The following is a 14,824-nucleotide window of genomic DNA, read 5'->3' as shown; positions in this document are numbered from 1 at the left end:
AGGACACGTGGGGACACAGCTGAGGTAGGGGACAAGCCACCAGGACACCAGGGGACACGAGGGGACACGAGGGGGCAGGGCCACACCGAGCTCTTCCTCATCCCAGGACGCGGTGGTGGCACCAGTGGGGACACAGGAGGGTCCCCAGCCCAATGTCCCCACCCCAGTCTCCCCACCCCAACCCTAATGTCCCCAACCCTTAGGACATGGGAGGGGACACACCTGAGGTTGGGGACAAGCCACCAGGACACCAGGGGACACGAGGGTGACACGGCCACACCGAGCTCTTCCTTGTCCCAGGACACGGTGGTGGCACCGGTGGGGACACAGGAGGGTCCCCAGCCCAATGTCCCCACCCCAGTGTCCCCAAGGTCCTAACCCTAACCCCAGGACACGTGGGGACACAGCTGAGGTTGGGGACAAGCCACCAGCACCAGGGGACACGAGGGGACACGAGGTGGCACGGCCACACCGAGCTTTTCCTCATCCCAGGACGCGGCGGTGGCACCGGTGGGGACACAGGAGGGTCCCCAGCCCAAGGTTGGTCCCTGACCCTTATGTCCCCAACCCTAATGTCCCTAAGGAAGGTCCCTGAGCCCCAGGACATGGGGGGGGACACAGCTGAGGTTGGGGACAAGCCACCAGGACACCAGGGGACACGAGGTAACACGGCCACACCGAGCTTTTCCTCATCCCAGGACACAGCGGTGGCACCGGTGGGGACACAGGAGGGTCCCCAGCCCAATGTCCCCACCCCAGTGTCCCCAAGGTCCTAACCCTAACCCCAGGACATGTGGGGACACAGCTGAGGTTGGGGACAAGCCACCAGGACACCAGGGAACACCAGGGGACACGAGGGGACATGAGGTGGCAGGGCCACACCGAGCTCTTCCTCGTCCCGGGACACGGTGGTGGCACCGGTGGGGACACAGGAGGGTCCCCAGCCCAATGTCCCCAGCCCAATGTCCCCAAGGTCCTAACCCTAACCCCAGGACATGTGGGGACACAGCTGAGGTTGGGGACAAGCCACCAGCACCAGGGGACACGAGGGGACACGAGGGGGCAGGGCCACACCGAGCTCTTCCTTGTCCCGGGACACGGTGGTGGCACCGGTGGGGACACAGGAGGGTCCCCAGCCCAATGTCCCCACCCTAACCCTAATGTCCCCAACCCTTAGGACATGGGAGGGGACACACCTGAGGTTGGGGACAAGCCACCAGGACACCAGGGGACACCAGGGGACACGAGGGGACACGAGGGGACATGGCCACACCGAGCTCCTCCTTGCCCCAGGACGTGGCGATGGCACCGGTGGGGACGTCCCCTGGGGCAGGAGGGTCCCCAGCCCAATGTCCCCACCCCAACCCTAATGTCCCCAACCCTTAGGACATGGGAGGGGACACAGCTGAGGTTGGGGACAAGCCACCAGGACACCAGGGGACACGAAGGGACACGAGGGGACACGAGGGGGCAGGGCCACACCGAGCTCTTCCTCATCCCAGGACGCGGCGGTGGCACCGGTGGGGACACAGGAGGGTCCCCAGCCCAATGTCCCCACCCCAGTGTCCCACCCCAACCCTAATGTCCCCAACCCTTAGGACATGGGAGGGGACACACCTGGGGTAGGGGACAAGCCACCAGGACACCAGGGGACACGAGGGGACATGAGGGGACACAAAGGGACACGAGGTGGCAGGGCCACACCGAGCTCTTCCTTGTCCCAGGATGCGGTGGTGGCACCGGTGGGGACACAGGAGGGTCCCCAAGGTTGGTCCGTAACCCTAATGTCCCCAACCCTAATGTCCCTAAGGAAGGTCCCTGAGCCCCAGGACACGTGGGGACACAGCTGAGGTTGGGGACAAGCCACCAGGACACCAGGGGACACCAGGGGACACGAGGTGGCAGGGCCACACCAAGCTCTTCCTCATCCCAGGACGCGGCGGTGGCACCGGTGGGGACGTCCCCTGGGGCAGGAGGGTCCCCAGCCCAATGTCCCCACCCCAGTGTCCCCACCCCAACCCTAATGTCCCCAACCCTCAGGACATGGGAGGGGGACACACCTGAGGTAGGGGACAAGCCACCAGGACACCAGGGGACACGAGGTGACATGGCCACACCGAGCTCCTCCTCGTCCCAGGATGTGGCGGTGGCACCAGTGGGGACACAGGAGGGTCCCCAGCCCAATGTCCCCACCCCAGTGTCCCCACCCCAACTCTAATGTCCCCAACCCTTAGGACACACCTGAGGTTGGGGACAAGCCACCAGGACACCAGGGGACACAAAGGGACACGAGGGGGCACGGCCACACTGAGCTCTTCCTCATCCCAGGACGTGGCGGTGGCACCGGTGGGGACACAGGAGGGTCCCCAAGGTTTGTCCCTAACCCTCGTGTCCCCAACCCTAATGTCCCTAAGGAAGGTCCCTGAGCCCCAGGACAGTGGGGGGGACACACCTGAGGTTGGGGACAAGCCACCAGGACACCAGGGGACACCAGGGGACACGAGGTGACACGGCCACACCGAGCTCTTCCTCATCCCAGGACGCGGCGGTGGCACCGGTGGGGACACAGGAGGGTCCCCAGCCCAATGTCCCCACCCCAGTCTCCCCACCCCAACCCCAATGTCCCCAACCCTCAGGACAGGGGTGAGGCCACCCCTTTGCTCACCTTGAAGCGACTGGTGAAGAGCTCCATGTGCGTGGCCGTGCCCGGGTGGCCGTAGAGCCCCTGCAGCGCCTTGACGCACTGCAGCCTCACCTCCTTCTGCTGTGGGGGGGGGAAACAAAACACGACCCCCCCCGAATTTTGTCAGCGGGACCCCCGGGCCACCCCCCCAGCCCTGGGGAGCCCCCCCAAACCTTGTCGTGCAGGGTCCAGCCGATGTACTTGAGGTAGCTGTCGGTGAGGAAGGAGGCGGCCGAGCGGCGCATCCAGGTCCCCAGCTCCTCCATGCAGATGGCGCGGATTTCGGGCACCACGTCCCTGGGACAGGGGCACCCGAGGCTCCACCCCCTCCTTGGGACCCCCCCGAGACCCCCCCACCCACCCCCCTGCCCCTCCCGACCTGTAACGATGGACAAAGACCCCCTTGAAGATGACGTTCATCATGTTCTCGATCTCCTCCTGCTGCTCCCGCAGCTGCCAAGAACCCACCCGGGATTTCAGGGGGGTGGGGTGGGGTGGGATGGGATGGAGGGAATGGATGGGATGGGGTGGGTGCTATCCCAGCAATCCCATCCCATTTATCCCATCCATCCCACCCCAATGTCCCACCCCATCCAATTCATCCCATCCCATCCCATGCATCCCACGCCACCCCACCCCACCCCATCCATCCCCTCCATTCCATCCCATCCCATAAAACCCCATCCCATCCCATCCCTCCCCTCCATTCCATCCCATCCCACTTCATCCCATCCCATCTCATCCCCCCCCACCCCATCCATCCCCTCCATCCCACCCCATTCATCCGATCCCACCCATCCCATCCCATCCCATCCATCCTATGCCACCCCACTCCATCCCATCAAATCCATCCCATCCCACCACATCCATCCCCTCCATTCCATTCCATCCCATTTCATCCCATCCCACCCCACCACATCCCATCCATCCCCTCCATCCCACCCCATTCATCCGATCCCATCCCATCCCATCCCATCCCATCCCATCCACCCCATTCCATCCCACCCCACCCCATCCATCCCCTCCATTCCATTCCATCCCATCCCATCCATCCCATTCCACCCCATTCCCCCCACCCCATCCCATCCCATCAATCCCACCCCATCCCATCCCTCCCCTCCATCCCATCCCACCCCACCCCATCCCACCCCACCCATCCCCTCCATCCCATCCCATCCCCTCCATCCCATCCCACCCCACCCCATCCCATCCCATCCCATTCCATCCCCTCCATCCCCTCCCATCCCATCCCATCCCATCCATCCCATCCCATCCACCCCATCCCATCCCATTCCATCCCATCCATCCCATTCCATCCCATCCATCCCATCCCATCCCATCCATCCCATCCCACCTCATCCCACCCCATCCCACCCCACCCCATCCCATCCATCCCATCCCATCCCCTCCACCCCATCCCATCCCATCCCATCCCATCCCATCCCATCCCACCCCATCCCATCCCATCCCATCCCCTCCATCCCATCCCATTCCATCCCCTCCATCCCATCCCATCCCATCCCATCCCATCCATCCCATCCCACCCCATCCCATCCCATCCCATCCCATCCCATCCACCCCATTCCATCCCACCCCATCCCATCCCATCCCCTCCACCCCATTCCATCCCATCCCATCCCATCCATCCCCTCCATCCCATCCCCTCCATCCCATCCACCCCATCCCATCCCACTCCATCCCATCCCATCCCATCCATCCCCTCCATCCCATCCCATCCCACCCCACCCCATCCCATCCCATCCCACCCCACCCCATCCCACCCATCCCATCCCATCCCCTCCATCCCACCCCATCCCATCCCATCCCATCCCACCCCACCCCACCCCACCCATCCCCTCCATCCCACCCCATCCCATCCAATCCCCTCCATCCCATCCCATCCCATCCCACCCCATCCCATCCCATCCCATCCCATCCATCCCATCCCATCCCATCCATCCCATCCCATCCATCCCATCCCATCCCATCCCATCCATCCCACCCCATCCCATCCCATCCCATCCCATCCCATCCCACCCCATCCCACCCCATCCCCTCCATCCCATCCCATCCCATCCCATCCCATCCCATCCCATCCCATCCCATCCATCCCATCCCATCCCATCCCATCTCCTCCACCCCATTCCACCCCATCCCACCCCACCCCTCCATCCCATCCCATTTATCCCATTTATCCCATTCCATCCACCCCACCCCACCCTATCCCATTTCTCCCATCCATCCCATCCCATCCCATCCATCCCATCCGATCCCATCCCATCCCATCCACCCCATCCCATCCCATCCCATCCCATCCCATCCATCCCCTCCATCCCATCCCCCCCATCCCATCCCATCCCATCCCATCCCATCCCCCCCATCCCATCCCATCCATCCCACCCCATCCCATTCCATCCCATCCCACCCATCCCACCCCATCCCATCCAATCCCATCAATCCCATCCCATCCCATCCCACCCCATCCATCCCATTCCATCCCATCCCATCCCATCCCATCAATCCCATCCCATCCCATCCCACCCCATCCCATCCCATCCCATCCCATCCCATCCATCCCATCCCATCCATCCCATCCCATCCCATCCCATCCCCTCCATCCCATTCCACCCCATTCCCCCCATCCCACCCCATCCCACCCCATCCCATCCCATCCCACCCCATCCCCCCCCCCCAATCCCCCTCCCAGCTCCCTCCTCACCTCCCTCTGGTTTTCCAGGAGCTTTTCCAGCTTCCCAGCAGCCCAGCGGGAGGGTCCCTTGTCCCGTTCCGCCCGGAACTGGCGCCGCTGGTTCTGTTGGGTCAGAGCCAGGCCCAGAGCCACCTCCACCAGCGCCGTCATCAGCTTCAGGGCTTGGGGGAACAGAGAGAGGGGGGTGAGGGGAGACCCCCACCCCAATGATTCCAGGGATTCTGGGATTCTGGGATTCTGGGATTCTAGGATTCTGGGATTCTGATTCTAGGATTCTGGGATTTGGGATTCTGGGATTCTGATTCTAGGATTCTGGGATCTGGGATTCTGGGATTCTAGGATTCTGGGATTCTGGGATTCTGAGATTCTAGGATTCTGGGATTCTGGGATTCTGGGATTCTGGGATTCTAGGATTCTGGGATTCTGGGATTCTGGGATTCTGGGATTCTAGGATTCTGGGATTCTGGGATTCTGGGATTCTGGGATTCTAGGATTCTAGGATTCTGATTCTGGGATTCTGGGATTCTGGGATTCTAGGATTCTAGGATTCTGATTCTAGGATTCTGGGATGCTGGGATTCTGGGATTCTGGGATTCTGATTCTGGAATTCTGGGATTCTAGGATTCTGGGATTCTGGGATTGTAGGATTCTAGGATTCTGATTCTAGGATTCTGGGATTTGGGATTCTGGGATTCTGGGATTCTATGATTCTAGGATTCTGGGATTCTAGGATTCTAGGATTCTGATTCTAGGATTCTGGGATTCTGGGATTCTGGGATTCTAGGATTCTGGGATTCTAGGATTCTGGGATTCTGGGATTCTGGGATTCTAGGATTCTGGGATTCTAGGATTCTGGGATTCTGGGATTCTGGGATTCTAGGATTCTGGGATTCTAGGATTCTAGGATTCTGGGATTCTGGGATTCTGGGATTCTAGGATTCTAGGATTCTGGGATGCTGGGATTCTGGGATTCTAGGATTCTGGGATTCTGGGATTCTAGGATTCTGGGATTCTAGGATTCTGGGATTCTGGGATTCTGGGATTCTAGGATTTTAGGATTCTGGGATTCTGGGATTCTGGGATTCTAGGATTCTAGGATTCTGGGATTCTGGGATTCTGGGATTCTGGGATTCTGGGATTCTGTGATTCTGGGATGCTGGGATGCTGGGATTCTGGGATTCTGGGATTCTAGGATTCTGATTCTAGGATTCTGGGATTTGGGATTCTGGGATTCTGATTCTAGGATTCTGGGATCTGGGATTCTGGGATTCTGGGATTCTAAGATTCTGGGATTCTAGGATTTTAGGATTCTGGGATTCTGGGATTCTGGGATTCTGGGATTCTGGGATTCTAGGATTTGGATTCTGGGATTCTGGGATTCTGGGATTTTAGGATTCTGGGATTCTGGGATTCTGGGATTCTGGGATTCTGGGATTCTGGGATTCTAGGATTTGGATTCTGGGATTCTGGGATTCTGGGATTTTAGGATTCTGGGATTCTGGGATTCTGGGATTCTGGGATTCTGCGATTCTAGGATTCTGGGATTCTGGGATTCTAGGATTCTGATTCTAGGATTCTGGGATTTGGGATTCTGGGATTCTGGGATTCTAGGATTCGGATTCTGGGATTCTGGGATTTGGGATTCTAGGATTCTGGGATTCTGATTCTAGGATTCTGGGATTTGGGATTCTGGGATTCTGATTCTAGGATTCTGGGATCTGGGATTCTGGGATTCTGGGATTCTGAGATTCTAGGATTCTGGGATTCTGGGATTCTAGGATTCTAGGATTCTGATTCTGGGATTCTGGGATTCTGGGATTCTAGGATTCTAGGATTCTGATTCTAGGATTCTGGGATGCTGGGATTCTGGGATTCTGGGATTCTAGGATTCTGGGATTCTGATTCTAGGATTCTGGGATGCTGGGATTCTGGGATTCTGGGATTCTAGGATTCTGATTCTGGGATTCTGGGATTTGGGATTCTGGGATTCTGGGATTCTAGGATTCTGATTCTAGGATTCTGGGATTTGGGATTCTGGGATTCTAGGATTCTGGGATTCTGGGATTCTAGGATTCTAGGATTCTATAATTCTAGGATTCTAGGATTCTAGGATTCCATGATTCCATGACTCTAGGATTCTATGATTGTAGGATTCTATGATTCTAGGATTCTAGGATTTTATGATTCTAGGATTCCAGGATTCTAGGATTCTATGACTCTAAGATTCTAAGTTTCCAGGATTCTAGGATTCTATGATTCCATGATTCCAGGACTCTATGATTCTATAATTCTATGATTCCATGATTCTAGGATTCTAGGATTCTGGGATTCTGGGATTCTAGGATTCCATGATTCTAGGATGATTCCATGATTCCATGATTCTAGGATTCTATGATTCCATGATTCTAGGATTCTAAGATTCTAGGATTGTAGGATTCTAGGATTCTAGGATTCTGTAATTCCATGATTCTAGGATGATTCTAGGATTCTATGATTCCATGATTCTAAGATTCTAAGATTCTATGATTCCATGATTCTATGATTCTAGGATTCCAGGATCCTATGATTCCATGATTCTAGGATTCTAGGATTCTGGGATTCTAAGATTCTAGGATTCTAGGATTCTAGGATTCTATAATTCGAGGATTTTAGGATTCTGGGATTCTGGGATTCTATGATTCTAAGATTCTAGGATTCTAGGATTCTATAATTCCATGATTCCATGATTCTAGGATTCTAGGATGATTCTAGGATTCCATGATTCCATGATTCTATGATTCTACGATGATTCTATGATTCTAAGATTCTATGATTCTATGATTTTAGGATTCTATGATTCTAAGATTCCAGGATTCTAGGATTCCATGATTCTAGGATGATTCTAGGATTCCATGATTCCATGATTCCATGATTCTAAGATTCTAGGATTCTAGGATGATTCCATGAATCCATGATTCTATGATTCTAGGATGATTCTAGGATGATTCTATGATGATTCCATGATTCCATGAATCCATGATTCTATGATTCCATGATTCTAGGATGATTCCATGATCCCATGATCCCATGATTCTATGATTCTAGGATGATTCCATGATTCCATGATTCTATGATTCTATGATTCTAGGATGATTCCATGATTCTAGGATGATTCTAGGATTCTAGGATGATTCTACGATGATTCCATGATTCCATGATTCTAAGATTCTACGATTCTATGATTCCATGATTCCATGATTCTAGGATGATTCTAGGATTCTAGAATTCTAGAATTCCATGATTCTAGGATGATGATTCCATGATTCTATGATGATTCTATGATTCCATGATTCCATGATTCTAAGATTCTAGGATTCTAGGATGATTCCATGATTCCATGATTCCATGATGATTCTATGATGATTCCATGATTCCATGAATCCATGATTCTATGATTCCATGATTCTAGGATGATCCCATGATCCCATGATCCCATGATTCTATGATTCTAGGATGATTCCATGATTCCATGATTCCATGATTCTATGATTCTAAGATTCTATAATTCTATGATTCTATGATTCCATGATTCTAGGATTCTATGATGATTCTATGATTCTGATTCTGTGATTCTAGGATTCTAGAATTCTGTGATTCTAGGATTCTAGGATGATTCTAGGATTCTAGGATGATTCTAGGATGATTCCATGATTCTAAGATTCTACGATTCTATGATTCCATGATTCTATGATTCTAGGATTCTAGGATGATTCTAAGATTCCAGGATTCTAGGATTCCATGATTCCATGATTCTAGGATGATTCTAGGATTCTAGAATTCTATAATTCCATGATCCCATGATTCTAAGATTCTAGGATTCTATGATTCTAGGATTCTATAATTCTAAGATTCCAGGATTCGATGATTCCATGAATCCATGATTCTATGATTCCATGATTCTAGGATGATCCCATGATCCCATGATTCTAGGATTCCATGATCCCATGATTCCATGATTCTAGGATGATTCTAGGATGATTCTAGGATGATTCTAGGATTATCCCACGATCCCATGATCCCATGATTCCAGGGGTGCTCCCTACCCATGATTCCAGGGGTGCTCCCTACCCGCCAGGGTGCTGGTGTGCCGGAACGCCCGGACCTGGGAGTCGGAGAGGCCGACGAGGAGGGAGAGGAGGGAATCCATGAGGAACTCGTCGTAGAGGATGCTGAAACGGACCCGTTGGACCAGGACCCCCAGGACCTGGCAGAACCCCGCTCGGAACCGGCGCCAGGGCCGGGAGGGGAGGGCCAAGGGGTATCCCGGGGAGTCCTGAGGAAAAGGGGGGGGAAAAAGGTTTGGGATGGATGGGGGGGGAATGAGGGGAATGGGGGGAATGGGGTGGGAATGAGGGGGTGAGGGGGTAAAGGGGGTAAAGGGGGGAAATGGGGGAAATGGGATGGGAATGAGGGGGTGAGGGGGGGAAATGGGGGGAATGGGGTAAATGGGATGGGAATGAGGGGATAAATGGGATAAATGGGGGAAATGGGGGAAATGGGGTAAATGGGGTAAATGGGATAGATGGGGTAAATGGGGTAAATGGGATGGGATGGATGGGATGGATGGGATGGATGGGGTAAATGGGGTAAATGGGGTAAATGGGTTGGGATGGATGGGATAAGTGGGGTAAATGGGGTAAATGGGATAAATGAGATAAATGGGATGGGAATGAGGGGATAAATGGGATTAATGGGATGGATGGGATGGGATGGATGGGAATGATGGGGTAAATGGGGTAAATGGGATAAATGGGATAAATGGGGTAAATGGGATGGATGGGGTAAATGGGATGGATGGGGTAAATGGGGTAAATGGGATGGGAATGAGGGGATAAATGAGGTAAATGGGGTAAATGGGATGGGAATGATGGGGTAAATGGGATAAATGGGATAAATGGGATAAGTGGGATGGATGGGATAAATGGGATAAATGAGGTAAATGGGATAAATGGGATAAATGGGGTAAATGGGATAAATGGGGTAAATGGGATAAATGGGATGGATGGGATGGGATGGATGGGAATGATGGGGTGAGGGGGGGTAAATGGGGTAAATGGGATAAATGGGGTAAATGGGATGGGATGAGATAAATGGGAAAAATGGGGGTAAATGGGGTAAATGGGGGTAAATGGGATGGGATGGATGGGATGGATGGGGTAAATGGGGTAATTGGATGGATGGGATAAGTGGGGTAAATGGGATGGATGGGATGGGGTGGGAATGATGGGGTGAGGGGGGTAAATGGGGTAAATGGGATGGGAATGAGGGGATAAATGGGGTAAGTGGGGTAAATGGGATAAATGGGATGGGAATGAGAAGAAAAATGAGATAAATGGGATTAATGGGATGGGAATGAGGGGATAAATGGGATTAATGGGATGAATGGGGTAAATGGGATAAATGGGATGGGAATGAGAGGAAAAATAGGATAAATGGGATGGATGGGGTAAATGGGATAAGTGGGATAAACAGGATGGGAATGAGGGGATAAATAGGATAAATGGGATAAATGGGATGGGATGAATGGGAATGATGGGATAAATGGGATAAACGGGATGGGATGGATGGGATAAATGGGATAAATGGTATGGGATAAATGGGAATGATGGAATAAATGGGATAAATGGGATGGATGGGATAAATAGGATAAATGGGACAAATGGCAATGATGGGAAAAATGGGATAAATGGGATGGGGCAGGATAGGATGAATGGGATAAATGGGATGAGATGGGATGGGATGGGATAAATGGGATGGGATTGATGGGATGGGGTGAAATGGGATGGATGGGATGGGAATGATGGGATAAATGGGATAAATGGGATGGGATAAATGGGATGGGGTGGGGTGGGATAGGGTGGATGGGATGGGAGGGAGGGAAGGGTTAGGATGGATGGGATGGGATGGGATGGAATGGGATGGATGGGATGGGAAGGGATGGGATGGGATGGGATGGGGTGGGATGGGATGGGATGGGATGGGATGGGATGGATGGGAAGGGATGGGATGGGATGGGGTGGGATGGGATGGGATGGATGGGATGGGATGGGATGGGATGGGATGGGATGGGATGGGATGGGATGGATGGGAAGGGATGGGATGGGATGGGGTGGGTGGATGGGATGGATGGGATGGGGGTGGGATTGGGTGGATGGGATGGATGGGAAGGGATAACTGGGATGGGATGGGAAGGGATGGGATGGGATAACTGGGATTGGATGGGATGGAACGGGGGGGGGGGGGGGGAGTTAAGCCCAGGGACCCCCCCTTTCCCCACCCACCCCCCCTCTTCCCACCTCCTGGAATTTCTCCGTCAGCTGCCGGATGATCTCCGAGTTCTGCAGCTCCCGGAACATCTTCTGGGTCACCACGCCTGGAAAAAAAGGGGAGGGGACACAAGGGGTGATGGGACGGGGGGGAACAATCAGCAGAGACCCCCCCCCCCCCAAAAAAAAAAAAACCCCCCCCCACCTCTGCACCCGCAGGAACGGACGAGGAAGTTGGCGAGCTCCAGGAAGCCCGACTCCCGGTCCTGCTTGTAGCTGTCCAACCACTCATCCACCACCACCTGGGGGGGGCACAGGGACACCAGATGGGACCCCCCCAACCCCGAGGGTCCCCTTGTCCCCCCCTTGTCCCCAGGAGTTACCTCCACGGCCACCTTGCCCGATTTGATGGCCTCAAAGAGGGGGTTGGACTCTGGGCTGCTGCTCCCTTCCCTGCTCGGTTCCTTCTTCTGAGGATGCTTGGAAATTTGGGGGGGGGGACATGTTGGGGAGGGGGCTTGGGGACAGTCCCCACTCTTGGGGGTCCCCTTGTCCCCTCTTTGTCCCCAGGAGTTGCCTCCAAAGCCACCTTGCCCGATTTGGTGGCCTCAAACAGGGGGTTGGACTCCGGGGTGCTGCTCCCTTCCCTGCTCGGTTCCTTCCTCTGAGGATGCTTGGAAATTTGGGGGGGGGGGGGACAAACAAAAGGGGGGGGTTGGGGACAGTCCCCACTCTTGGGGGTCCCCTTGTCCCCTCTTTGTCCCCAGGAGTTGCCTCCACAGCCACCTTGCCCGATTTGGTGGCCTCAAAGAGGGGGTTGGACTCCTGGCTGCTGCTCCCTTCCCTGCTCGGCTCCTTCCTCTGAGGATGCTTGGAAATTTGGGGGGGGGGGGGGACACAAAAAAAGGGGGGGTTGGGGACAGTCCCCACTCTTGGGGGTCCCCTTGTCCCCTCTTTGTCCCCAGGAGTTGCCTCCAAAGCCACCTTGCCCAATTTGGTGGCCTCAAAGAGGGGGTTGGGGTCTGGGGTGCTGCTCCCTTCCCTGCTCGGTTCCTTCCTCTGAGGATGCTTGGAAATTTGGGGGGGGGGACACAAAAAAAGGGGGGGTTGGGGACAGTCCCCACTCTTGGGGGTCCCCTTGTCCCCTCCTTGTCCCCAGGAGTTGCCTCCAAAGCCACCTTGCCCGATTTGGTGGCCTCAAAGGGGGGGTTGGGGTCTGGGGTGCTGCTCCCTTCCCTGCTCGGCTCCTTCCTCTGAGGATGCTTGGAAATTTGGGGGGGGGGGGGACAAACAAAAGGGGGGGGTTGGGGACAGTCCCCACTCTTGGGGGTCCCCTTGTCCCCTCCTTGTCCCCAGGAGTTGCCTCCACGGCCACCTTGCCCGATTTGATGGCCTCAAAGAGGGGGTTGGACTCCGGGGTGCTGCTCCCTTCCCTGCTCGGCTCCTTCCTCTGAGAACGCTTGGAAATTTGGGGGGGGGGACACAAAAAAAGGGGGGGTTGGGGACTGTCCCCACTCTTGGGGGTCCCCTTGTCCCCCCCTTGTCCCCAGGAGTTGCCTCCAAAGCCACCTTGCCCGATTTGGTGGCCTCAAAGGGGTTGTTGGACTCCGGGGTGCTGCTCCCTTCACTGCTCAGCTCCTTCCTCTGAGGATGCTTGGAAATTTGGGGGGGGGGGACACAAAAAAAGGGGGGGGTTGGGGACAGTCCCCACTCTTGGGGGTCCCCTTGTCCCCTCTTTGTCCCCAGGAGTTGCCTCCAAAGCCACCTTGCCCGATTTGGTGGCCTCAAACAGGGGGTTGGACTCTGGGGTGCTGCTCCCTTCCCTGCTCGGTTCCTTCCTCTGAGGACGCTTGGAAATTTGGGGGGGGGGGGACACAAAAAAAGGGGGGTTGGGGACAGTCCCCACTCTTGGGGGTCCCCCTTGTCCCCTCTTTGTCCCCAGGAGTTGCCTCCAAAGCCACCTTGCCCGATTTGGTGGCCTCAAAGAGGGGGTTGGACTCTGGGGTGCTGCTCCCTTCCCTGCTCAGCTCCTTCCTCTGAGGATGCTTGGAAATTTGGGGGGGGGGACACACGTTGAGGAGGGGGCTTGGGGACAGCCACCCCCCCAGGGGTCCCCTTGTCCCCTCCTTGTCCCCAGGAGTTGCCTCCAAAGCCACCTTGCCCGATTTGGTGGCCTCAAACAGGGGGTTGGACTCCTGGCTGCTGCTCCCTTCCCTGCTCGGTTCCTTCCTCTGAGGATGCTTGGAAATTTGGGGGGGGGGGACACAAAAAAAGGGGGGGTTGGGGACAGTCCCCACTCTTGGGGGTCCCCTTGTCCCCTCTTTGTCCCCAGGAGTTGCCTCCACAGCCACCTTGCCCGATTTGGTGGCCTCAAAGGGGGGGTTGGGCTCCGGGGTGCTGCTCCCTTCCCTGCTCAGCTCCTTCCTCTGAGGATGCTTGGAAATTTGGGGGGGGGGACACAAAAAAAGGGGGGGGTTGGGGACAGTCCCCACTCTTGGGGGTCCCCTTGTCCCCTCTTTGTCCCCAGGAGTTGCCTCCAAAGCCACCTTGCCCGATTTGGTGGCCTCAAAGGGGTTGTTGGACTCTGGGGTGCTGCTCCCTTCACTGCTCAGCTCCTTCCTCTGAGGATGCTTGGAAATTTGGGGGGGGGGGGGACACAAAAAAAGGGGGGGTTGGGGACAGTCCCCACTCTTGGGGGTCCCCTTGTCCCCTCCTTGTCCCCAGGAGTTGCCTCCAAAGCCACCTTGCCCGATTTGGTGGCCTCAAAGAGGGGGTTGGACTCCGGGGTGCTGCTCCCTTCCCTGCTCGGCTCCTTCCTCTGAGGATGCTTGGAAATTTGGGGGGGGGGGGGACACAAAAAAAAGGGGGGGGTTGGGGACACCCGCGTGCCCCCCACTCCCTGAGGGTCCCCTTGTCCCCTCCTTGTCCCCAGGAGTTGCCTCCAAAGCCACCTTGCCCGATTTGGTGGCCTCAAAGGGGTTGTTGGACCCTGATGTGCTGCTCCCTTCCCTGCTCGGCTCCTTCCTCTGAGGATGCTTGGAAATTTGGGGGGGGGGGACACAAAAAAAGGGGGGGGTTGGGGACAGTCCCCACTCTTGGGGGTCCCCTTGTCCCCTCTTTGTCCCC

At 55.4% G+C, this 14,824-nt stretch overlaps 1 protein-coding gene and 1 long non-coding RNA gene across 3 annotated transcripts in view; both read right to left on the bottom strand.

Moving 5' to 3' along the window:
* The window catches only part of LOC139790623 (cohesin subunit SA-3-like), a gene marked incomplete at both ends in the record, with an annotated part of 41,350 nt that extends 29,176 nt beyond the window's left edge, over positions 1–12,174 (bottom strand). The window contains 8 exon segments of the mRNA XM_071732495.1: positions 2,666–2,764; positions 2,857–2,980; positions 3,063–3,136; positions 5,403–5,554; positions 9,501–9,705; positions 11,729–11,805; positions 11,904–12,000; positions 12,082–12,174. Coding sequence (XP_071588596.1) covers positions 2,666–2,764; positions 2,857–2,980; positions 3,063–3,136; positions 5,403–5,554; positions 9,501–9,705; positions 11,729–11,805; positions 11,904–12,000; positions 12,082–12,174 — 921 coding nt within the window.
* An 892-nt stretch (positions 12,175–13,066) lies between these two features.
* Positions 13,067–14,512, bottom strand: LOC139790622 (uncharacterized). Of its 2 annotated transcripts, none has more exons than XR_011723559.1 (3): positions 14,442–14,512; positions 14,050–14,124; positions 13,067–13,148 (listed from the first exon to the last, which is right to left on the bottom strand). It is a non-coding gene; the product is annotated as an uncharacterized lncRNA (long non-coding RNA). The 2 variants fall into 2 exon arrangements; XR_011723560.1 differs by lacking the exon at positions 14,442–14,512 and adding an exon at positions 14,245–14,316.
* Between the last annotated feature and the right edge of the window lie 312 nt (positions 14,513–14,824).

This window comes from Heliangelus exortis, unplaced genomic scaffold (genome assembly GCF_036169615.1).
Source record: "Heliangelus exortis unplaced genomic scaffold, bHelExo1.hap1 Scaffold_101, whole genome shotgun sequence".
NCBI classification, from domain to species: domain Eukaryota; kingdom Metazoa; phylum Chordata; class Aves; order Apodiformes; family Trochilidae; genus Heliangelus; species Heliangelus exortis.
The sequence above is the reverse complement of the archived record's forward strand: the minus strand, read 5'-3'. Positions and strand labels throughout refer to the sequence as shown.